The sequence below is a fragment of the Limanda limanda genome, chromosome 21 (genome assembly GCF_963576545.1).
Source record: "Limanda limanda chromosome 21, fLimLim1.1, whole genome shotgun sequence".
Lineage (NCBI taxonomy): Eukaryota > Metazoa > Chordata > Actinopteri > Pleuronectiformes > Pleuronectidae > Limanda > Limanda limanda.
The window spans coordinates 4,022,319-4,046,537 of NC_083656.1; the positions used below are offsets into that span (position 1 = coordinate 4,022,319).

The 24,219-nt window shown below is 45.5% G+C and overlaps 3 protein-coding genes across 7 annotated transcripts; 1 reads left to right on the plus strand and 2 right to left on the minus strand.

Moving 5' to 3' along the window:
- The first annotated feature begins 624 nt into the window (after window positions 1-624).
- On the plus strand, window positions 625-7,931 carry bicral (BICRA like chromatin remodeling complex associated protein). Of its 5 annotated transcripts, none has more exons than XM_061095128.1 (13): window positions 625-679; window positions 2,705-2,768; window positions 2,922-3,000; window positions 3,341-3,389; window positions 3,522-3,587; window positions 4,385-5,614; window positions 5,695-5,737; window positions 5,842-5,882; window positions 6,242-6,291; window positions 6,400-6,545; window positions 6,651-6,745; window positions 6,831-6,933; window positions 7,020-7,931. In XM_061095128.1, the coding sequence occupies exons 3-13, from the start codon at window positions 2,960-2,962 to the stop codon at window positions 7,481-7,483; spliced, it is 2,328 nt and encodes a 775-aa protein (XP_060951111.1). In that variant the 5' UTR covers window positions 625-679; window positions 2,705-2,768; window positions 2,922-2,959; the 3' UTR covers window positions 7,484-7,931. The 5 variants fall into 5 exon arrangements, with proteins under 5 accessions (XP_060951111.1, XP_060951113.1, XP_060951115.1 ...); XM_061095130.1 differs by having other exon boundaries at window positions 2,955-3,000; XM_061095132.1 differs by lacking the exon at window positions 2,705-2,768 and having other exon boundaries at window positions 628-679; window positions 2,955-3,000.
- Window positions 7,932-9,835: 1,904 nt separating this feature from the next.
- si:dkey-21c1.4 (mucin-2) lies at window positions 9,836-14,576 on the minus strand. Its single transcript, XM_061095133.1, has 5 exons — window positions 14,416-14,576; window positions 12,610-13,929; window positions 11,980-12,090; window positions 11,195-11,311; window positions 9,836-11,105 (listed from the first exon to the last, which is right to left on the minus strand). Exons 1-5 carry the CDS (start codon window positions 14,423-14,425, stop codon window positions 11,077-11,079), a joined length of 1,587 nt encoding a protein of 528 aa, XP_060951116.1. The 5' UTR covers window positions 14,426-14,576; the 3' UTR covers window positions 9,836-11,076.
- Window positions 14,577-15,857: 1,281 nt separating this feature from the next.
- On the minus strand, window positions 15,858-23,871 carry LOC133027805 (guanine nucleotide-binding protein subunit alpha-13-like). The gene is made up of 5 exons (XM_061094944.1): window positions 23,537-23,871; window positions 22,289-22,515; window positions 19,335-19,385; window positions 18,420-18,620; window positions 15,858-18,165 (listed from the first exon to the last, which is right to left on the minus strand). The coding sequence occupies exons 1-5, from the start codon at window positions 23,817-23,819 to the stop codon at window positions 17,794-17,796; spliced, it is 1,134 nt and encodes a 377-aa protein (XP_060950927.1). The 5' UTR covers window positions 23,820-23,871; the 3' UTR covers window positions 15,858-17,793.
- Between the last annotated feature and the right edge of the window lie 348 nt (window positions 23,872-24,219).

Here is a 24,219-nt window from a genome sequence, read left to right on the forward strand (position 1 = left end):
ATTCAACTATAACACCTTAATATCAGTAAATATTAAATATGTATTTAATTATCACAAAAGGCAGCATGTAGTGCAGTTCTCAGTTTGTGTTATACCTTATATTTCAGAGTGTTTTCTTTTGTTATTACTCTTTAATCATTTATAGATTTATTCATTATAAGGTCTTCAAACCTAGATTTGTCCTCTGGGAACAAATAAAGTTGTTATGACTTGAATCAAACTGTTTGTCATCATAAACTACTGTTTATATTCAGGTTAATGCTTAATCATAGACACTGCATTGTATAACTGTGTATGTTGTGTGTACAGTCAAGTATAAAGTGTGACTTTTTACACCTGAACAATAACAAAGGTGTGTCACAGTGACCACAGGCCCGCCCTCTACTGTCCGTGATGATATCTCACAACATTTACCTGCTGGTCACGTGGGCGATGGATTCAACTAAAACACCTTAATATCAGTAAATATTAAATATGTATTTAATTATCAGTTATGGCAGTTGGAGCAGTTGAAGCCCAGAGCCATGTCAGGATGTCGGCTTGCACCTCCACCACCAGCAGCTCCACCAGCTCCACCACCACCGCTGCTGCTGCTGCGGGTCGCTCCGTGCACTACCCCGGCGACCCGTGCGGCGATGGCGAGGAAACCCCGTTGACGTTGCACTGCTTTTTCATGCCGGTGAGTTTCCCTCTGAGTGAATTATAATTTTGCGATAAAATTTTCCAGGCAGAAACACACACGTCGGGCTCCTTCCTGCTTCCTCCGGGGAGGCGAGAGTCCGAAGTGTGTCCGCGGCGGCGGCGGAGGCGCGGGGAGCCGGGGGGAGAAGGAGAGAAAACATCCGAGTGGGAGAGGAGCAGGAGGAGCAGGAGGAGGAGGGGGCAGCGAATTAAAAGTGGCCAAATGGAGATATTGGGTTTCAAGCCGAGTGCAGCGGGAGTTCTCCGCCTTTCGAGAGTCTTTTGTGTTGTTGTTGTCGTCGCGAATCGGGAGAAATTTCCACGCCGGTTCTCCTCCGCGGGTTCCCCCCCCCCGGATCCGTGGCGTCGACCCGGCGGCTACAGCTAACCGGAGCAGGCCGGTGCGCAGGGGGGTTGGAGGGGGCTAGGCGGCCGGGGCAGGACCAGGGCAGGACCGGGGGATCGGGTTTAGGGCTATAACCTCGCCCCGGTTGGGTTAGGCTCGGTTTCGGGTGTGTTTGAGTCGAAGGCGGCGGTGGTGGTGGCGGGGTTGTGTGTTTGTGTTGCCCGGGGAGGACACGGTGGAAGTCGGCGGAGAGACAGCCGAGCCACGCAGGCTGGATCCGGGCGGTTCTCTAGCTCCACCCGGCCGTTACCAACGTGTCGAGTCGGGCTATTTCTTAGGGATTAACCGGTAGCTAGCTGCGGGTTAGATCGTGATTCTAACCCTAGATCCTCCGGGGGAAGCACTGCGACACGGGGACTAGCTTGGTTTCCGTCGAGTCACTCCTGCTACGATGCGACGGGAATTAGCTTTTTAATCCAAAACGTTTCACTGCGACGTGGCTTTTCGTTGACTAACTGGAAATAACTCGTAGATTCCGAACGTTTAGTTGATAAACTCTTAAAAACTCGGTCGTGTTTGTTTTAGACGCTGCTAACATTTGATTATAGAACGCGTAATCATCACACGTTGGGACTAATTGTGTTAACGATTCGACTACACAACAACAAAATACCCCGGATTGTCACTGTTTCTCTTCATCCACCTTCAGTTGAAATAATTAGAACGTTTGCGTGGGAAATTCCACCGTCCCTGTGATATAATGGCGTCCCTTCTTCGTCGTAGTTTGGCATATTTGTGTATCATTGAATCAAAAGCACAAAGGATTCCGCACAACATCGAGTTATTGTTGTTATTGATACTTGACATTAAATGATTTCCCTCAACATGTGATTAAATGTAATCCTCCTGCACTCCTTTGTTCTGCCCGAATCAAACATGGAGGCTGAACGTGGCTGTGAAGACGAGTGCTAACAGCCATTTTGTAGCATTGCAGTTGTTACATTTCCACACAACAGACACACAAAAAGCTCCTCTTCCCCTCGACTTTGACCAGAAGCACAAACACAACAATGTCATTGTAAACACTCAAATAGCCACTGCAGGTACTTTGGATTTTTCTGTTTTAAACTTTTTGTTGAAATACAACCTTTCACATCAAAGCACTTTAAAGAAAACGTAGTAGAAATCCAAACTCTCACATCCTTCCTCTGCAGCCTCACATTCACGCTCACTGTCTCATGGTTGTGTCCCTTTTTTCAAAATTTGTTTTATTATTAGTAGCACCAAGATGGCTGCGTACCTTTCAAACCCATAAAGCCAGCTCCTCTGTGAGCGTAGAGGCTGAAAGCAAGTGTTGGTGGTGCACATGGAGTAGGGTGGAGTTCTACACTCAAATGGCCATTTCTTGCTGCGCACAGACACCAAAGACAACCAATGTGGGACAGCAGAGGAGGATTATGGGTGGGAGTTTGAGTCTCTGCTGCGGGGGGGATGAAGGCCGTCCTGCCCTCACTCACGTATACATGCTGATCTCCCACAGCAGTGAATCGCTCACTGTATCCGTCCCCGTCTGTCTCTGCACGCCCTCATTTCACAAACCCGTCCCACACCCTGTGTCTCGCACCTGTAACTTTGTAATCCCAACTAAATCTAGCTTCTCACCCCCCCCACCCGCAGCCCAGCTTGCTGCAGGAAACAAAGGGTGTTAAATGACCGAGTCCATGCTTCCTGCTGGAAACCAGTGAGTGAGATGCCGCCACAGCACACATGCAAAGTGTCCCAGTTCAGTTTATAAACAAACACACAAGTTCCCAACTGGGGTTGACTCCATTGTTTGATGAAGCCAGTGGTCCATGCAAATGTGAACGTAAACCCTTTAATCTTCATTTCTTAGACTCCTCACCTGTGTCTTCCCATCATCTCTCAGGTGTCATGGATGATGAGGACGATCGCCATCTTCTGGATATTTTAGGGTAAAAATCTGGCTCACATTACTTGAATAAACTGCAGGATTATGTAACACATTGTACACGTCTGCTTAAGTTTAATCTAAACAATTTCCAAAGTTACTCCTTAAAATCAAAACATCGATGCCACAATGGTGTGCAAGCATATTCTTTTCATCTTTTGATTGTTTAGAGAAGTGATTAAACAACAATCCCTCACATAAGAGTATCGTGGAATATTGACTTTTATCATGGAGTTAAGCAAATTCTATCCCAAACATTAGTGAGAAGAAATGTTTGTTACACGAGACGTGTATTAGGCTTTTCTGCCCCGATAATAAGTCTGTCCTCTTTCCAACCTTTTCAGAGATGTGGATGCATTGAATGACTATCTCCATGGCAACAACAGCAAGTCTGTGAGTGACTCTTACAGAACTCATTCAAAGTCGATCCTTACAGAGTTTGTCTGAATAGAAAAGCTTGATTTTGATGCTGGGAGCCGACCACCCGGGCCTCCGCTGCTCTGAGCAATCTGTTTGTTTCTGCAGATTGAGGAGGATGATGTGACCAACGCAGCTTATGGATCAGATGGATCCTTCTTTGCTGGTGACACAGTAAGTTTCCCTGGGATTATCCTCATCTAACCAAAACATTAGGGGTGGGAATTGGCAAAAATGTGACAATTCAATAGTATTGCGATACTGCAAGTATTGCGATTCGATTCTGCGATATATTGCGATTCATGTCCCCCATATTATTCAAAGGCATTACAAAAAATGAGGAAAATAAGACTGCTCAACTCACTTAAAATGTCCGATTTAATTCTGTGAACAACATTGTCTTCTACACATTAACTGAAGTGCAAAAACTAAGAAAGGGTAGTGCAAAACTTTGTCCTTGAACATTCAGGACACAGGACCTTTGTTATTATTTTCTGAATAGGAGACCTCTCACTTGAACACTGAGCTCCCAGCACATAAGTTACAATTATTTAAATACAATACAGTAACATCAAGCAGACATAATAGAGTAACATAAACCTGAGAATAATCATATAAATAAGAGTAACCTAGAGCTTCAGTCAAATTGAGACCTGCAAGGTCATGACCCAAAATGTTAAATTTTATTTGGTTTCCTGGGACAGATTAAGGTCTCAGGCTTTTTGTTATATTTTACGACTGAGTCATTGCTATGATTCAGTCTGTTTGGAGAGGATCTATTTAACAGTATGGGAAGTTAAGGGAAGTAAACAGTGGTGCTGCATTTATCAATTCCTTTCATTGTTGAGTAAATTGTCACGGCACCATTTGTTGGATTAACTGTTTGTAAAGGTTGTAAGAAGCAGTTAAGAACCTGGCAAACATTCTGAGGCCTTCACATGCAAACTGTTTTTTCTAAATGCCTCCTTTAGCCTGGCTCCAACTCGGGCCTCAAGGATGGCTCTTCCTCAATGGGTGGATTCGGCGCCGATTCAGCCGGGGCAGGCCTCCAGCTCTCCAGCAGCCTTTCATTCATCGAGGATGAATTGGGGTCCGGGAACTCTTCTGGCGGCGGGGACCTCGGGGGGGAGGACCAGCCCTTTGACATCCTGCAGAAGTCCCTCATGGAGGCCGACATCACGGAGCAGACGCTGGCCCAGGACGCCTTACTGGACTCCCAGCCCGCTCCCACTCTAGTGCAGGCGCCGGTTCCCTTCCAGTCCCAGCTGGTCTCTGGGGGTTATGGAGGGGGAGTGGGTATGGTAACCACGGCAACTGCTGGGTTTCCTACAGGCCAGTTCCTGCAGGGAGTTTCCCAGCTGCCCAATGGCTCCGCCCAGCACATCCAGGTGTTGGGATCCTTCGGGGCAGGTGGGGGGATGATGACTCTGAGCAGTTTGGAGAGAAATCCTCAGCTTGTGTTGAGGCCAGGGGCCCCTGTAGCCGCAGCAGGGGCCACAACAGGGGGGCAGGTGTTCGCCCCCACTCAAGGTCAAGTCGGCCTACCTTTTAAAAACATCCCCCTTCAAAACATCATCATCCAGAGAGGCCCCGGAGGGACCCAGACTCTTGTCAGACCTATCCAACCCAAACCACTTCAAGCTGGCACGCAGACCATCTACAGTCTTCAGCCCACTTCCACCACCATGGCTAATGCTAACTCTGCTGCTTCGGGGGGGCACTACACAGCCAACGGCTCCATCGTGGTACAACCGTCCATGGAGCAGCAACAAGCACAGACCAACTTACAACCTGGACAGTACCTGCTCCCCAGCTCGTTGGCCCTCGCTCCGGGCAGCAACCTCCACAACGGCCCCAGCGACCCCAACTCAAATGCCCTAATCACCAGTCAGAATGCGGTGCAGATTGTGGCAGGACAGAACTTCACCGCACAACAGAGGGGTCCGTTCATCCTGAATCAGGGACTAGTCACCGCGAGTCAGGTTGGAGGGTGTGTGACCCAAACATGGACAGGAGTTACTTGTTCGACCACGGTACCTGTGCAGACGTCATGTGCCCCTGGGCGGCTGACCCTGGGGGTCGTAGGTCAAACGCAAGTGTCAGCAAGCCCAGTGCAGCGCCTCCTAGTCACTCAAACCCAGAACTGCACTTCCCTGTCCCCTTTAGCTGGAGGAGGGACGCAGGAGCAAGACTTCAGACAGGTACAATTACACGTCACTGATGGTATTTTCATAATTTCCACCCCGTAAGTCTGACTGACTTTAACTGTTTTATTTTTCAGAATTCCTCATCACCTTCCCTCAAACAGCCCGGTAACATTCATGGTAACTAACACTCTATTGGTGTTTCAGAAATGTTTATCAGTGTTTTATGTGTCGTCTCCTGTACTTTGACTTAATGAGGTTCTTGTGTTGTTTGTTTCTTTCAGTCATGAGAACCATGACGCAAGATTCAACGCTTAACTCTCAGGTACTTTCACTATTTGTTTTGCACTCATGTCTGTGCACGTGTCAGGGCTCCCACCTGACTGTTGGTACAACTAGAAACTATTCAACAACTATATACTTTATAAAGAAATGCACAAACATGCAGTCTGACGGCTGAGGGAAACGACCAAGTATATTATCAGGATAAAAAGTTTCATACCATTATTTATTGATTGATTGATATTGATAAATGACAAATAATTTCTTCTTTCAATCTAAGTTGAAGGAATCAGATGTGGTTCTTCTATCAGATGGCAGCCTTTGTACATTCTACACTAGAATTAGTTCACAGGGACGATATTGGTGATGTTGTGACAGCGTTGGTTTCTGTGCTGTTTCCAGGTCAGTGCACAGAAGAGGCCTGCCCACCCGCCCCTTACAAGAGAGGGAATGTGAGTTGTTGTTTTTTCCCCTGTGAATATTTAAATAGTTTTGACTTGTCAGGTGTTGACTTGTGTAAATAGTTTCAACCATTGAAGGAGCTTTTCTTGTCTCTGTAGGATTTTACAACGGCTGGGGAAGGATCACGCCGGAGTTCAGACCCTCGATCGGCGAAGTTTCTCTTCAATCAGCGACGCGCTGCAAAGACTCCTCCCCTACCACGTGTTCCAGGGGGCGCCGCCCAGCCAGGAGGAGTTCGCACAGGGTACGTACGGCCTGAAGCTAAATCTCCAAGGAAGAAAAAGTAAATAGAATAAAGAATAAAAAAAAGCTTTTATCCAACTTGAGGTCTGTGTTGTTTTGTTTCCAGTGGATGATGAATTTGAGGCCGTAGCGACTCAGGTGCTGAAGAGGACCCAGGCCATGGTGAACAAATACAGACGGTTACTACTGGTGGAAGCTGAGGTAGGCGCGTCCATGAGCAAGTTGTGGCACTCGCAGGTATTTCACCGGTTGCTAACAGCCTCTCCCCCCCCCCCCCCCCCCGCAGCGTTCAAGTCCGTCATCGGAGATGGTGATGATCGACCGGACCTTCAACCAAGAGGAACGCACCAACCTCACGCAAGACAAGCGCATGGTACTCGTGGATCCAGGTAAGACCGAGAAAAAAGGAAGAGTAAAGGACTTTGGAGAAAACAAGACCTTCTGTTCAACTCTTCTTCTCTTAACTGTTTTACAGACAGCTTCCTGGAAGACTTCTGCTGTGGCATGAAATCCAGACTTTCCCCAGAACCGGCCCCGGCCCCGACCCCTCCTCCGTCCAGCTGTAGCTGGAACCCGTCAGACAGTGGCTCCACGGAGCCGCCGTACAGGACAGACTCGCAGCCCGGCTGTGGAGATCCGGGAGGGGGCGGGGCTGCAGGAGGTGGGGCGCCAGACAGAGTCCCCCCCCTACACTTAGAAAACAAGAGCGCCCTTGAACTGAAGAGATCCCAGCAGCGCTTTGAGCCCAGCGGCGGCAGCAACCACAGCCGTTCCCCAGGTAGCGTCTCGCCTCCAGCAGCAAAGTCAGGAGGACAGACGCACTACCAGGGTTCTCACCAACTGTCCCCGCCCCAGTTCCCCTCTGAGCCCACGTCCCCCCCCCACACTGACACAGACTCTGCTCTCGAGGCGGCGGTCAACAGCATCTTGGAATGTTAAGACTGATGCTTCTTATCATCCCCAGTGTTTGATTTTTGTCTTTTTATACGTGTGTGTACATGTTTATTTTTTTATTTTTAATCTCTCCTGTTGAAGTATTTGTTATCTCCCCCCCAACCCCCAACAAATCCCTGAGTGAAGAGAGGTCTACTCTTCTTTCAGGTGTCCGGTCTTTGTGACACGATCGGCCATGTAGCATGTATTTAATTTGTTTTTACATTTCTTTCTTGTTTGTTTTGAAGCATGACGTAGGAGTCGAGGTGGATACAGGCACTTATATATACCTATAAAGACCCGGGAATGTGTGCAATGCAATGGACTTTATATTCATTTCACAGTAAGTTGAAGAGGAGGCTGCTTTCAGACATGAACCACTGAACTCCGGATGACCTCATGGAACTCGGAGGGGCTGCATGTGAGAACGCAGACTTCAGGGGTCAGTTTCTCCTGCTGCGTTCTTCATATGTGACATTTCCCAGAGTTCATGTCTGAAAACAGTTCAGGAGTGTTCCTCTCTTCACACACAGACACACATGCCATATATATATATATTTAGTGCCAGCTGATTACCCACAGTACCTATGCTGAACAAACCCAGGATGTGGGGGATGATGACAGTGCCTAATTCTAGGTTTCTCCTTTTTCTTTTTTATTGTTTACATGAAGAAGTTGCTTTCAGAATTCACTCGTCACAGAAACACCCGATGAACACGTGGTTTGGCAGATTATTTGAGGTTCGATGGGCAGAGACGCGTTCACTTCGACAAATTGCACTAAACGTAATGTTGCTTTTTTCAGGAACTGTAAGAACATGAGTTGATATTCGGCGTGCGCTCGGCTAAACAGAATGTGAACAGAACCAAAATGAGTTTCCTGCTTTCAGCTGCCTGCAACACGGACGACCTCTCCCACTAGAAACCAGTCCGACTCGACTTACTGTTGTTTTACTCTTCTCAGCAACGCTTCCTTTCTTTTCTTTACTCCTTGTGCTTAAGTCACATTTTCTTTGGCTTTGGTTTTTCTTTTGTACCTTAAAGGTATGCAAGCCCCGACACAGACAAATCTCCATTTCAACCACCTCTTATCATTTCACGGTGTATTTTGTGTCAGGGGAGATTAGTCCTCAGATTGAGGAAGATATGTTACAACATGTTTATCTTTTTTATTTAGATTTTTTTATTTTCCTAATTATTAGAAAATTTGACTGTTCTGCTCATTGCAATGTCTCCTATGTCGTCGTTATGTTAAATCACCTTGAAGTGTCATTGATTGTATGTTTGTCTGCCTTCTGCATATTATTTTGTATTGATCATATCTATGCTTGAATACCTTGACATCTCCATCAGGTTTGTACGTTGACCTGCAAACGTGCTGCCTGATCCGTGGCTACATGCTCATGTAGTTTGATTTCCACGCCCGATTTTATTTTTTTAGTGTTGGCTCACACCTCCTGGATGTTTCCCTCACTCGCCAGTCTTTTTTTGTTATCATACATTTCTCACCTTTTCTGTTTTCCCTCTCAGCAGAGCAACCAAAATTGACCAGGAGAGAGTGTGTTCGTGTCCAGAATCATCCTCAGATTATTTTATTTCTCTGTCCAGGACTGAAACGACTTTAACTCCCATGGCGTTAACGTCGAGCGTGCTTTACTTTTCATTAAGGTTTTAGAGCCAAAACTCAATCTACTGTGATATTTCATCCTGATTAAGACGAATATCCTAAATATTGTATTTGTTTTTAAGAGTAACATTTCTTTGTGTAAACTTTTACAGAAATCTGTCTTACAGTGCAAAGCAAGAAAAGACAATTTGTCTGCCAAACTCAACCCAGGACCAAAGCTTAGGTTTAACAAAGTGTAATACTGCTCCTGGGGTTGATTCTGGATAGATCCACCTTCCTCTTATAACGTGTCTATGAATTATGATTGCCAGTAAGCTACGACTGCAGACTGAAGGCCTTTTTATTACGGGGTGATGAAGAACTCATTTGTCTTCTTTTTGTGTTCGTGTGTGTTTGAGTGCCAGTGGCTGTCGCGGGAGCTGCTGCAAGATGTTGTCCCTCGACAGCACTTAGTTTTAGACCTGCACAAAGTAGAGACGTGTCCAGCGTCTGTCGGTGAAACAATGTGTGACCTGGATGCATATCAGTGTCCGAGGGCCCGGCAGGAACATTACCGCTTCTTCTCCTCTATTTTCAGTGGGGATTTGTTTTCCTGTCTCCATTTTCACTGTCGTTTTGTCTCACTTGATCCGTGTAGTTTGTTGTTTTGTACAAAAAATTGAAAAGTGGAACACAAAATATTTATAATTTTGTATGGAGAAAAAATAAGAATGTAAAGAAACAACACATGAGAAAATGGAAATTATTTTTTATTGTGTTTGCCAAGAAGCAGCTTCAGAAAAAATAAGGAAGAAAACTACAAAAACACTGTCATTTCTTCATTTGTAGCTCGTGTGTGTTCACTACAGCAGCGAAGGGGAGTCAACAATAAATTCATTTTGAATACAATGAGAAACTGGTCCAGTCCGGCTGAGAGCCTGCTTCAGTGTCCCTCCATTACTATGCAGCGAGTGTTCACACAGCCACTCACAGACTCCTCATGCAGAGAAGCATCATGTGACAGGGGAAACGTTTCCAAAGAAAACACAGATTTGAGACCCTCGGCTTCACAGATAGCATCTCCTCATGGACGCTGATGTGAGGGCGTGTCAAGGTTCATGTTTCTCCACATCTGAGCTTCCTCATGAAGATTTTGATCAAGTTAAAAACTGTTTGTTCCCTTAAATCCTCTCGTGGACCTCCGAGCCAAATTCTCTGCAGGAGCAAAGAAAACATTGGACTGCTAAACCCACACATTCTTATTAACACAACTCAACAACGACCCCTAGTGGAGTCCCTGGGACACGGCGGGACTCTGAACACATGACAGAGCTGAAACTACTTTGGATTGTCAAATGAAAACATTTGTTAAGCTCAAAAAAGTCTATCCCAATAATATTTTTTCTAAATATTTCTCTCAATCTGATATAACATAAATAGAAAATAAAAATAAATAGAATAGATCGAACTGCAGTGGTGTGAGTGGTCCAGTGAGCATTAAACTACGAATCTCTGAATTATTACTCGACCAGTTGGTAAAGAACTGGTTTTGAACTTTTTAGAAGACATCTGTGATGCAGAGAAGTTCATAAGAGGATTGATTCTTCTTCCATATTTGTCAGTTAAATAAAATGCAATCAGAACGTAAAAAAACAATCACAATTTGTCCTCCAACAACCTTCTAAATGTTTTGTCTTTTTTAGTTTAAAGGAGACTAACTATACTCATATTCAGGGTGTTAACTTCTGAGCTCTTACATGAAAGGGTTTACAAGCTCTAATGTTCAGAAAGCACATCACTGCCCTATTTCTAGAAGTCCATTGCTGCAGTTCCTCTTTTCAGCCTCTGTCTGAAACACTTGGTTTTAGCTCCGGTCTCTTTAAAGGCCCTCATTCTGATGAAGCCCAGTCTGCGTTGATTGGCCAGCTGGTTCTCTCTGTTCTGATTGGTCAACCGACTCCAGTGCTTGAAGGACTCGTCCAGACATCTCGACATCAGTGATACTTCCTCCAGCGATCATGCTCTGAAAAAACAACAACACAACCAGCAACATGACGAGTCATCTCCGAATCCATCTCTTCACAAACACAGAGAGAAATTTCCATCACTTACTTATATGAGGGTAGCTCCAGATGTAGCTTAGCACACAGTATCCTGCTAACAGCATGCCCACTCCGCCCACACCACCTTTCTTCACGTCGATGTATTTCCTGTAATACCACTGCCAGCCTGGTGAGGCACAGGAGAGGAGAGAGAACACATAGATATGAAAGCAGCCGGTTAGCTTAGCATAAAGACTGGTAACACGTGATCAAATCTAAATGTTTCCTTCCTGAAGCATGAGTGTATTTCCAGAAATGGATTCAGACTAGAGAGTAAATAAAGATGGACGACATGACAGCTCCCAAAAAGTGAAGCCAAAGCGTCTCAACGCCCCCTGGTGGCTGGCTGCTGTATAGGTCATAAACCCTGCCTCCTCCATTTTATCAGATGTAACTTGGACGAAACTAATAAATCAAAATACATGTTTATTCAAGTGTTAATTTTTGACTGTAAATTTGGTTTGAATTTAGTTAGCCATGATTGACAGCTGAGACTGACTCCTGATTGGCCAAGCACATGTATTGGTGGGACTGCGACCCCCCTGATCTCTACTGCTCAGACTCTGACTCCACATTACATCCTTGGCACAAGATGGCTGCACTCGTATCCGGGTTATTTTGGCTTCATTTCTGGCCAGTGTGAGGAAGTGGGGACGCGTCGTCCATCTTTATTTATAGTCATTGTTGCAGACAGAGTCCCAGGTGGAAACATTACAGAATCGAACAAGAGGGTCACAGCTGTTTCCTGTGATAATGCATGTATTTGTATTTGTGTGGGATGAGTTTGATATTCACCTTTCTGCACTATCTCCACTGCGTCTCTTGGACGACTGGGGACTCTGCAGCCGAGCCACTGAGGGAAGTCCCTCAGCTTCACCTCTCCGAGACCCGGCCGTGTCCCAGCCTCTGTTGTTCACACAGAACCAGTGGATCGACAGATTAATACACAAGACAACACATCCTCTTTCCTTTCACCCTCGTCGACTACACTTGTGTTTCCTGCGTTTCGATACAGAAACCGAAACAACGCTCTTCTCAGAACCTCGGTTTGAGGAACACAAACTTGTTTCCTGCTTAAGTTTTTTTCAGAACTGAGAACCCAAACTTTTCTAAACTGATTAAAGTTGTTAAACACACCAGAATGAAAATAATCTGCAATTACTAAAATATCTTATAAAAACAATTCAAGCTGCAATTAATCATTTTGGTCATTACGAATAATCAGTTTTGTTCTGTAAAGCACAAGAAATTTGTAGCAATCATTTGAGTTTTTAGTGTAGAACTGAACTAAACTCAAAGATAATTAATTAACTATATTGTAAGACAAGGAAAAAAACAGCATTTTACATTTGAGAAGCAAGAAAAACTGTCAGTGATTCATTTTCTGTCAGTTGTTTCCTGTCTCGATTTCCATCAAATACCGACCTTCCTTTCCAGTGTGAGCAGCGTTTTGTTTCCTGTCCTCCAGGATCCTCCAATCAGCAGCTCTCACCGTCTCCACCCTCGCCGGCAGCGTTCGAGTGGCGAGCGGTAAAAGACGAGGACTGGAGAACTGGATGGTTGACAGCGGCAGCGAGACGAGTCCGACCTTCTGCCCCGGGATCGCACCGACTGAACCTGGAGGAGGGGAAGTTTGGCTCAGGGGAGATTCTGGGAAGAAGAGCTTGGGTTGAGAGGAACCATCGTGTTCCACAGGGATTAAAAAGGCTTCTTTAGACTTTGAGCTTCTTTCCTTCACTAGTAATAACTCAGTTTGTTGTGAACTGGCGCCGAGCAGCTGCTCCGACACAGATTGAGTTGTTACCGAGCTGCGAACAACATCTTTTCCAGTCTCCGCTGGAACCGTCGCTGCTTTGAGACGAGGGTCAAGTCTGTTGCTGCTGCTCAGGTCGTCAGTAGTTTCAGTCTCGGTCTGGATTCTCTTCCTGCTGGTTGTGCTGGTTTTAGTTCGGCCTAAAAGGGCTTTAGCGTCCTGGAGGGTGATCCTGGCCTGGTCCCCACTTCCCGATGTATTATCCACCCAGAGGTCGTCTCTTACGTGAGGTCTGTTATCGAATCCAGAATCTAAAGAGTCCAAGTCTGGATCTTTGTTTGTGGGAGGGGCCTGTTCAGCCCTCTTTGTCTTTGACGCCTTCTTCTTAGGTGCTTCTTTGGGTTTGGTGTCTGTGGCCAAAGGTATGGCGTCTGTCTTAATGTTGGTTTCTGGAGGGTTAAAGGTTCTGGAGCTGAGAGGATCTGTTAAAACAGGAGTGGAACCTGAGAGCATGTGCTCTGAGGCAGATCCGGTTCCTCCCAGGGTTCCTTTAGTGGCTCGGTCCGTGTTCGCAGCTTCTATCAGAGCCCGGAGACTCTTCTTCTTGGGCTTCGAGGCGGTGGAAGGTGGAGACAGGGGCGGAGAGGAGATAAGGGAGGAAGTGGTGGAGGACGGCGTGCTGGCCAACTTGATTTGTTCTGATAGCTTCTCCCTCTTCTTCCTAGTGGATGGAGGAGGTGAAGAGGAACTCGGGTCTGTGCTGTCAGGCTTCTGTGCTGCTGCGGATGTTGTGCTTTTCTTCGCCCGTGGACTTGCTGCCGTTGACAGTGACTCTCTGGACTTCTTCCCCTTCGCCGTCGGTTCCCTGTCGCCGGCGCCCAGCGGAGGAGACGATGGCGTCTGACTCGGGTTGGTTTGTGAGTTTGCTGCTTTACAATGTGGGAGGTGAGTCTTCAACCTTTTGAAGGTTTTCCCACAGGACGGACAAACCTCTGTGAGGACAAACAGAGACAGAGCAGTGGTTAAAACTTGATTTCTTAAATCTTAAAGAATGGAATCAAAACTATTGCAGAAAGAAGTAGTTGATTAATCACCAAAAAATAATCTGCAACTTCTTTAAAATAAAATATTCAAAGTCTGAGTCCAAACTGAATATTAGAGATTTTTCTGCTTGAAAAATATCAAATCTTTATATTTTATTGAACATCTTCTAGTATATACTTTTGTTTCTATATTTAATTATACAGCTGCTTGTTTTATATAGTTTCTTTAAATATTTATAGCAGAAACCATTGATTTGAGAATGACAAATATGAAAAGTTATTGAACCTGCGGACACAACAGCTGCTAAGTTTTGAGTTATTTGACATCAGATCTTTAGGCTCTATATTTACAAACCAATATTACTGTAAAATATAAATATACAGTGAGCATCTCGCTTCATGTGCTGATCCTCCAATGAAAACAGTGACGCTCACCGGAGCTCATTCTGATCGCCTGCGTCCAACAGCCAATCAGAGAGCTGCGTGTCCCGGGGATATAATTGCGGCGGCGGCGACATGAGAAGTCGTTTGAAGTTTAACGAACTTTAGCATTAGAACAAAATGTGACAACTTCTCGTGCGCGTCAGGGTCATCTGTTGCTGTGTGGAGGGGAAAGACCCTTTAGGTGGCGCCTCAGGAGCCTGAGTAGAAATACCTGGAAAGTAACGCTAGGCTGCTTTTTATTATTAATATTATTATTTGTCTGGTTGAAGAGATTAAATATAGTGAGATGCGTTTGGTGTTTTAAATCGTCTCATGGAAATTCTGGAGAAACACGTGGTGATGTGATTAGTGGGTGTGGCGCGTTGATTCAATCGAGATGATTCCCCCTCTTCTACTTCCGCCTTCGCTTCAATATCCGGAAATACAGTTTTTTTTGGAGATATCCAGAAAAAGATTTGAAAAAGAGAAATATTTTAACTCCTATAACTTAAAAGGAACAGAGATCTTTAAATATATTGATGAGTTACAATGAAAGGAATCAGTTTGTGGAACAATCTCAACAAAGAATCTAAAAGAAACACAAATATTTAAAATCTATTAAATCCAGGATGTTGAGGACTTACAATGAATATTTTAATTAAGTTTTGTACATTTTTTTGTTGTGAAAGGTAAATCTTTGAATGGTATAAAATGAATTGTAACTTCAGAACTAATAGAGGGATGTGAGGGGCCTGATAGAGAAGTTGTCACTTAATCCGCAAACTAAGCTGGACTTCTCCTTCAAAAGGAAAATTGTTACATAATACTTTTTATCTTTCTATGTATGATGGAAATAGGAAGATGTTTCACTGGGGTTCAAAACACACACAGCACATGAATTTCACCAGACTGGTTATAATGAAAATAACAAGGGTAATACTTTATTATAGCAGCACCAACTCTTGTATAAGTAGTAGTCATAATAATAATAGTAGTATCAGATCTGGAGTTAAGACAGTTAAAAGACTGGTTATAATGAAAATAACAAGAGTTATACTTAATGATCGCAGCACCAAGTCTTAGTAGAAGTAGTAGTCATAAAAATAATAATAGTAGTATCAGATCTGGAGTTATGACAGTTAAAAGACTGAATCTCCTGTACAAATATAAATTAGGTTGCATGTTTTGGGTCAACGTTCAGATCCGTGAATTATTCCCTGGGAAAAAGCTGAAAATGTAAAAAGAAATGTATCTACTAATGTAAAAATATTCCTGGATCCAAATCTAAATCTGATGGGTTCTTCACTGACCCACACCGGACGCATCCTTCCACCGAGCTTCGTTGTAATTTGTCCAGTGGTATTTTTCCCTCGTAATCCTGCTAACAGACAAATAAACAAAGTCAACCTCCCTGGCCGAGGTCATAGAGGTTAAATCAAACAAACAGACGCTGGTTTCATTAGAAAAGTGTATTTATTGAGAGGGTTAAAGTGGTATGAGACTTGACACAGGAATGAATTTCAAAAAGGGCGATGTCAAAATTACACAAAAATACATCTACATGAAAAAGTCATCTTCATTGGAAAAAGCAGTGATTTGAAAACACATTCAGAAAGGAGGAAGGGTGGGGGGGGAGAATGCCATTTCTACAACCATTTACATATAAAGGAGATAAACCTGAATATTATTTACATGGCAACAGATTACAGTATGTACAACGCCCGGACTGGAAGCTACAGTCTGTCGATGTGAACAGAGTCAAGAAGGCATGGGGGGGGGGGGGGGTCTGGCAGAGAAACAGAGATTTGAACAGTGCCTGGAAGTCGTCCTCCAACAAAGATTGGCCACCGACAGAAAACAGCCGCTGACAAAACTATTCAGCTCCAGTGGCTTTTTTTTTTGCGTGTCTGTTTTTTCTTCTACAAACGTCGTCTGAAAACGGGAAAAATCCTAAACAGCACAAGATCGCATGTAAAAAAAAACAAAACTAAATCACAGAGGCCTGGAGTCTCTCCCACGACTGGTTTCATCTCACCACAGGCAACGTTGGTTTTACAGTATATTCCGACCATCTAGAGCAAATCTCTGTACATCTATTAACACACAATCATCATTCAGGCAAACAGGGGAGGTCCGTCCCTTTACGTGGCATCTAATCAGAGATGAGAACAAAGGGAGCGACAGAGGGAGGAGAAGAAGAAGAGGGTGTGGGGGGGGGTCTGGGGTCGAAGATCGGGGACAGTACCAAACACCACACAGCTGCACTGTGGCCCAGCCGAGTCGCACCGCTCCGCCGCCCAGATTAAGATTAAATGATTCAGTTATTTCACCAACAGCGACGTCAGCATCAACTCATCAACCCTGAGAAAACTGTGGACTCCATGTTCACTGGCAAACCCCCGACTCAGCAAACTGAGGGTGAATCGACCCTCAAATATCAACGTAACTATCTGGTCAACGAGGGAAAAAAGGCACAAACGCAGGATTCAAAATGATTTGCTCGTAAAGACACAAAGTGGAATGTTTAATTTTTTTTTTAGTGGGTTTTCCAGGAGCCAGTTTCCTTAAAAATCCTTTAACAGTTCTCGACTCTTTCACCATCGACGAGCTGGTCCCTCGTCCTGGCCAGCACCGTCAATCTGCTGATGTTCGAACAAGAAAACATAAGTGGGACGGGAAGAGGAAGGAGTGGTGCTGCCGTATGATAAAAAAAAAAAAAAGAAAGAAAAAAAAAAGGACAATTGTTCAGTCTCCAGATCATCAGAAACCCCGTCTGGACACCAGGGGCTGAGAAACAATGTTCACACAGCAGCACTGGAGAGAACAACTGACACAAAGGGAGTGATTTCAGACTAGATGAATTCAGTGCTTGGACAAAGACTGGCAAATCAACTCTGGCACAGATTATATTGGTACATTTGGACCGTCTAACTCTTTCGCTTGCATGTTGTATCAAAAGTACGCGTTTCGCCGTGGTTATTTCCTGTGTGGTTTTATCTGGTTAAGGAACCATGTGGCCCCCCCCGTTTGTTAAAGGTTTCTCTGGTTTCCACAGCCGGGCACTGGAGCTGGGAGTCTTGTGCTGTGAGGCCGAGCTCAGGCCGGAGAGGAGATGGTCTCAGAACGAGAAGCAGCGGAGATCAGACGTCATCAAACATCCAAACCGTCGGCTCGTCTTTCTTTTTAAAACCACGCACCGTCCGCCCTGCTGACTCGTTCCCCTACCAAACCCTGAAGAAGGCCAACTCTTCAAAAGAGGAGCGTAAAAACTAATATAAAAACGGCTGGAGAACAACGCTGACGTCTACTGGATTCTTCTGAGGCTGGTCTCTCTCACGTCCTCTTGAGGAACGAGGGGGCAGCTCCTCTACGTTCACAGGTGGACCCGGCTCACTGGAGCATGAGCTGTTTGAGGTTGTCGTGGAGGATGGTGTCCTTGACGTCGCGGAACACCAGCCTGATGTTCTCCGTGTTGATGGCTGTGGTGAAGTGGTGGTACAGCGGCTTCTGGGTGGCGTCGCGTCTCTTGGTGCGGAAGCAGTCCACCATGAACGCCTGGATGTCCGGCAGGCTGTGCTCCGGCCCGGTGTAGTCGGAAAAGTATTCCTTGAGCGGAACGCTCTTCACCTTCTCCTCCAGCAGGTCTGTCTTGTTGAGGAAGAGGATGATGGACACGTTGCTGAAGACGCGGTTGTTGACAATGGTCTCGAAGATGTCGAGGGATTCACGCAGTCGATTGGTTTGCCGGTCCTCCATCAGCACCTGGGTCAGAACACAGAGAGAGAACCGTTAGTAAGAGGACCGTAGATTTTACCTCGGCCGAGGAGGTTCTGCTTTCCTCTGCTTTTGTTATATTTTGGTGTGGATCCAGAACACTTGCTGCTGATCTTAATAAAACTCTGGATCTAGTGAACTCAAATGCGCTTTCATTAGGAGATTGTTGTTTCGAACTTCCAGAGAAACCTCCTTGTTGTAGAAGCAGTACAAACCGACAACCAGAGGCTGTGTTTCCTCACCTGATCGTATTCTGAGGAGGACACGAGGAAGAGGATGGAGGTGACGGAGTCGAAACACTCGAACCAGCGCCGCCGCTCCGAGCGCTGCCCGCCCACGTCCACCATCTTGAAGGGAACGTTCTTGATTTCAAAGTCATACTCGTGGATTCCTTTGGTGGGTTTACGGGCCAGAAGGATGTCCTGTTGACTGGGGAGATAATCCTGCAGGAGAGAGGGAAGAAGATGAGTGAACGATACCGATATCTCTTCATCACTCATACATCTTCAGAACTACACGATAGGGTCTGACATGTCCAGAGGAAGCCTTTATTAATTCATTTTAACCTTTACTTTTACTTTTGTACAACTACAGGAGGGAATAACATGAAAAATATCCTCTGCTGTTCATAAGCTTTTTAAAAATATATACATAAACAGCATGTGATAAAAATATTCTATGAACGCTGGAGTATGAGAGACAGTAATTTGAATCTGTTTTCTAGTTAGAGGAAATTAATATTTTTATGTTAGCAGAAGTTCAAATTTTCTCAAAGAATTCTTATCACATTGATGTTTGTTCAAGTGTTAATTCTTCCAGAAAGTTTGGATTTATTATTTATTTGATGCTGTACCATTTGACAGTCTATGATACAAAGTAAAACTCAGCTTATTGTTGCATTAATCTGACTTTCTGATCATTTCCTGACATCCTGTCGTCAGATACAAAACACTAGATACTTTCTAAAACACTTTAAATAAAACTGAATTCTATGCTTTATAAGAAATCCCTGTAAATACCCTGTAACTAATGTTCAGCTCATAGAAGCTTCTTCTTCTTTGTGATTTCCCTCGGAGAATAATAACCGTACATTGCAGAATGAACTATAACATGCACACGTGTGATTATAACAATCAGTGCAGGCAGAAACAACTTACCAGCTCGCCCAGCTTATCCAGATTATCCAAGAAATACTTCACAGACTCACCCTGCGACAGGACAGAGGGGGAATTTCTGTTAATTCTAAGGAACTTATTACATTCAGTCATTTTCCTCATAAAAAATTAACATTTACTAGCTGCTCTTGTTGAATGAATCACAGGTTATTTGTTGCTGTGGTGGATAAAACACACACACACACACACACACAGGTTGGTGCAGACAAACGCACATAACCAGTTTGTTTTCAGAAACGTGCGTGTGCAGAGACCCGAGTCTGCTGTGAGGAGCTGAAGCAGGATGCAAGATACTCAGTGTTGCATTAGACACGTGCGTGAAGGTGTTTCTTTGATCGAGGTGTGTAGCTCGTGAGGTGTGTGTGGTGTGTGTGGTGTGTGTGTGTGTGTGGTGTGTGTGTGTCGGGGTGTTCTTTCTAGGCCATCCTGACGCTGTTCACACAAAATGAGCGCAAGCCCAGACATGAGGCTGCCAGGACTGAGATACATTCCTTTATCTCTCTCTCTGTGTGTGTGTGTTTGTGTGCGTGTGTGTTTGTGTGTGCGTGTATCCTGTCAAGAAAACTCAAGAAACGCCTGCAAAAATACGCAAGATGTTTCCCTCCCAGTCTTCCCCGCAGTGTCGCCACAGCAGGGAACTTGTTTTGCATGTAATTTGCATAAATGAGACGATAAACCAACGCCCATGTTATAAAAATCCACATGGTATCAGTGGCAGCGTGAGAGCCTCAACCCGGCCATTTTCCTCACTGTAAAGCTCCTGTATTCACCTTCTGATCTCGTGCACAAACTGACCTGACCTGAAAAACCTGTGTGTGTCGTAGGGAGGAGCCGAGTGGCGCGGTGCTACGCTGAAGCCAGCAGACGGGAGAGTCACCTTTCCGTGGAGCCACTTTTAATTCCAACCATAGTTCTGCCTTTTAAAGAAATCTGAGTGGCTGCTGGTTTTGAAAAGTGTCTAAAAAAAATAAATCAGTGGGCTAGAAAAAGCAGAAGAGAAACAAGGAGTGCGCCTGCTGCTTCTACGAATGTGCTGCAAAAGCAAATCTGAAAACACGACATTTTAAAACAACAAACGTTTGTGTCGTTTTTATCGTGGCCGTTTAACGTGAGGTCAGATCTCTGGCGTCTTTTACGACTCGACGTGTAAGAACTCTGCACTTTGAACGAGAGAGAGAGAGAGGGAGAATCCATGTGTGGGTTGAGCGTGTTCATGTGTTTCTAATGATGAACACGAGCAGGCCTGGGGGCACGTGTGATTTGTGATGCAAATACACAAAGAGCTTGGTCAAAACAGGTCGGGCCGAGTCGGCTGGCAGAGGAACACGCCGGGCGCCCAGAAGCCGAGCCGGGGAAAATCACCCGGCTCCCGGAGAGGACGACTCTCTGAGTGACAGTTTGTGTTCTCTGCAGCGGTGATGATGCCCTGAGGTTTCAGATTTAAATCACACTTAGACCCAATCAGAAGGTTTCACTCAACCCAAGATGATTCCATTCTGATTAGAAATCTGTAGCTTCTTGTTTTGATTGATTCTTTGAGCTTTGAAAGAAAAGTTCCCAGGGACAAAAGTGACGCCAACAAACGACTTGCTTGGTGAAAGCAGCAGATCTCCACAGATCTATGACCTGGATGTGGCTGCAGCTTCTGGTTTTTATGATCATTCAATAAACTCTTAAGTCAATAACTTATCTTAATATCAATAAAACCAACACGTGATTTCCAGGAAACCAGGATTCGCCTTAAAAAATGAGCTAAGCCCGACCTGAGCCCGATGTTTGATGGATTACAGGCACGTGCAGGGCAAGAGGTCGAGCCTGATCCACATATCATTTCAAACCTGTTGTCCGAATCTCGCTCGACTCGTCAGGTCTGGTTTCCACACATCACCGAGGTGTAAAAAAATCACTTTTTCCAAAGCAAAACTTCTTCTGTTCCTTCTGTATGTTGGAAGATTTGCTATTTTCTTGATTTACTCAATGTGTGTTTGCTGCAGCCATACATGCACATGAACTGTGTGTGTGTGTCGTTGTGTAACTCGAGGTGTGCGACACTCTTAATGTTTGTGTGCAAATAAGAGTGGGAGAGAGAGAGCCAGGCCTCTGTTTGTGAGCATAAAGCTGTTTAACTACAGATCAACATTCCAGCTCTGATCACTCTTATTCCCCGTGTGTGTGTCTGAACAACCGGCTCACCGCCACCAGCCGAGCGGGCGAGCGAGGGAACAAAACGCCTTTCAACAGCTCAGCCGTACACAGGAGAGAGAGAGAGAGAGGGAGAGACACATTTCACTTTTTTCTGTTTCTGACTCGAAGCTCTCTGCTCAGCTGGGGGGGCGAGGGGGGGTGGCTCCTCAACAGCTGGACGGCGTACTAGGTTTATGACCCGACACCTCACGTAAAGTAAGCAAATACGCGGCAGGATGAAGAAATTAATCTGAGGTAGAGAGAGAGAGAGAAAGGTCCGGATGAGGACACACACACACACACGCGTACGGGCCCGACCACAAGCGGGTGCTAATCTGGGGTAAACGTCAGTGTGTTAAAACATGCGAGCGTGTGTGCGTGTGTGTGTGTGGGGGGGTTGTTAACAGGAAGCTGACTCAATCACATGTCGTACTGCTCAACGTAGAGAGAGAGAGAGAGAGAGCGCTAGAGAATCAGGGAGAGAGAGAGAAGGGACAGGAGGATGAATCAAAAGAGAAAAGTCAGTTCCACTTTCTGTTTTCACAGCTGCGTTTCCCGGGATTTTCCAGCCTGTCGCCCCAGATTGTGTAGAAAACCCAGATTGTGTAGAAAACCCAGATTGTGTAGAAAACCCAGATTGTGTAGAAAACCCAGATTGTGTAGAAAACCCAGTTTCCTTCACGAGAAGCGTCTCATCCGTTTCTGCTTCTGACGTGTGACCCAGTTGTGTCTCTGTGTGCGTGTCCACGTACCAGCTGGAACTCCCGGCGGCGGTCGTAGGCGTTCTGAATCCCCGAGTCCGCCCACAGGTCTTTGATGGCGGGCAGGTAGCGCAGGAAGATGGACGTCTCCAGCTGCCCGCTCGCCATCATGGCCGAGCGGGTGTCGAACGCCATCAGGCTGTCGGCGTGCGGCTGGTTCTCGGGGTCGCCCCACGGGATGTGCAGCTTCTCCCGGGCGTCCACCAGCACTCGGACCCCTGGACAGGAAGTGAGGAGATCGGGGTCAGAGATGGACGACTGGCTGGAGAACGCCACACAAAACCAAATAACACAACACAACACAAACCTGTTCTGACTGACAGGAGGTCATATTAAAGATTATAAAAACGTGTCACAGCTACAAGACGTGAATTCACATTTCACCAGTTTTTATAAATACTCCTGAAACCTGTGATTATGACGAGTTACTGATTAAACTGTTAGTTTTGATCAATTCTAGGTCAACAAAATATCTGGATATCGCAAAAGGAATCAGAAATTGAAGTTTTCTTATCACGTGACTTTAACAGCGTCTCATATTAGTTTGAAACTGTTAATGATTCACTTTCTCTCCATTACTTAATAAACCATTTGCTGCGATTATCCCATATTCTTAATATTGAGTTCAGTGGACAATTAGAAAGATATTACACTGTAAACAAACGTGTATATTAATATTAATAACACAGATATTGACGTGTTGATTTTGAAGGGCTGTGGTTTGAACGGTGCTGGGTTCGATTCCCTGTTGTGTGCGAGCGGAGAACAAACAGGAACAGCCTCCATTAGCTTCAACACAACACAATAATAACACATGTCATTTGACTGAGACTTACAATAAGTACACACAATATCTACGAGGGGTCAGTTAAGGGGTTCAGTGTTTTGCCCAAGGACACTACAGATGGGGAAGAGAGGGGATCGAACCGGCAACCTTCTTCTTGTTAAACCACCACTTTACACCCTAGGCCACACCGCCTTTAACTCCGGAGAGAAGTGAAGTTTAAAACTTTGTGTAGATATAGAACAACACAAGATGATAAGGCTCGACGCTCGGGAGGGGGGCAGCGAACCCTCGTTGTTCTAGGTTCTAGGTTCTGGGTGTTTCCTCGGTCCTCAGCCCAGATGTGGAAACTTTCTCCCCCACGTCGGCCTCCCTCTCCCGGGGCCCTTTACTCCGGCGGTCTCGAACCCTCACCCCCTTGTGGAACCCTCACCCCCCCCCCACCCGGACGTTACCTTTGATCACGTTGCTGAAGATGGTGGATCGGAAGTCCTCCCTCGCTCCCTGGTCGAAGTCCTGTCCGTGGATGATCCGCATCTGCTTGAGGAACGTGGACTTGCCGGACTCCCCGGCCCCGAGCAGCAGGATCTTCACCAGCCGCTTCACGTAGGGCTTCTCCCGGGACAGGCACCGGTCGATCTCCCTGGACCGGCGCAGCTGCTCCACCTCGCCCCGGTTCAGCAGGCACACGGGCAGGAAGACTTTGAGCACGGACCTGGTCGGCAGGAAATCCGCCATGTTCGCAGCAACTTCATCGATGCTGGTTTGATGCGCGTTCGCGATGCGCGGGCACGCGAACCAAGCCCCTGCCCTACTAGACTCAGGAAGTGGAGCCGCCGACACTTTGTCATCAGAGGCAACTTTTTTTACGTTGACTTATTCAGACTCACACGCAAACTTTACTTCTTCTTATTTTATAATTATTAGCTACGTGTTTCTTTACGTGACAAACAAACGCGAGCTTGCGTTGAAAGTCAAAAAGTTTGTATTTACAACTTGTTCCGCTCAGTTACACAATTCACAGCTGAAACATGAAATCACGCAGATATTAGAATAAAAGATCCAACACTTTATTCTGTTTTTATTCAGTAAAATTATCTACAAATGTAAATAAAACACGCGTTTAAATCGAAAATGA

Excerpts from the sequence above, each read along its gene's own strand:
- si:dkey-21c1.4 (XM_061095133.1), bottom strand. Across the intron at positions 12,091-12,609 it reads TGCTCACACTGGAAAGGAAG|AGGCTGGGACACGGCCGGGT; the intron begins GTCGGTATTTGA and ends TGTGAACAACAG. Across the intron at positions 11,106-11,194 it reads CTGGAGCTACCCTCATATAA|AGCATGATCGCTGGAGGAAG; the intron begins GTAAGTGATGGA and ends TTGTTTTTTCAG.
- LOC133027805 (XM_061094944.1), bottom strand. The coding sequence starts at position 23,819 with ATGGCGGATTTCCTGCCGACCAGGTCCGTGCTCAAAGTCTTCCTGCCC. Across the intron at positions 19,386-22,288 it reads GCCGCCGGGAGTTCCAGCTG|GGTGAGTCTGTGAAGTATTT; the intron begins GTACGTGGACAC and ends GTCCTGTCGCAG. Across the intron at positions 18,166-18,419 it reads CCTCCTCAGAATACGATCAG|GTGCTGATGGAGGACCGGCA; the intron begins GTGAGGAAACAC and ends GTTCTGACCCAG.
- bicral (XM_061095128.1), top strand. The coding sequence starts at position 2,960 with ATGGATGATGAGGACGATCGCCATCTTCTGGATATTTTAGG. Across the intron at positions 3,001-3,340 it reads CATCTTCTGGATATTTTAGG|AGATGTGGATGCATTGAATG; the intron begins GTAAAAATCTGG and ends CAACCTTTTCAG. Across the intron at positions 5,615-5,694 it reads AGGAGCAAGACTTCAGACAG|AATTCCTCATCACCTTCCCT; the intron begins GTACAATTACAC and ends TTTATTTTTCAG.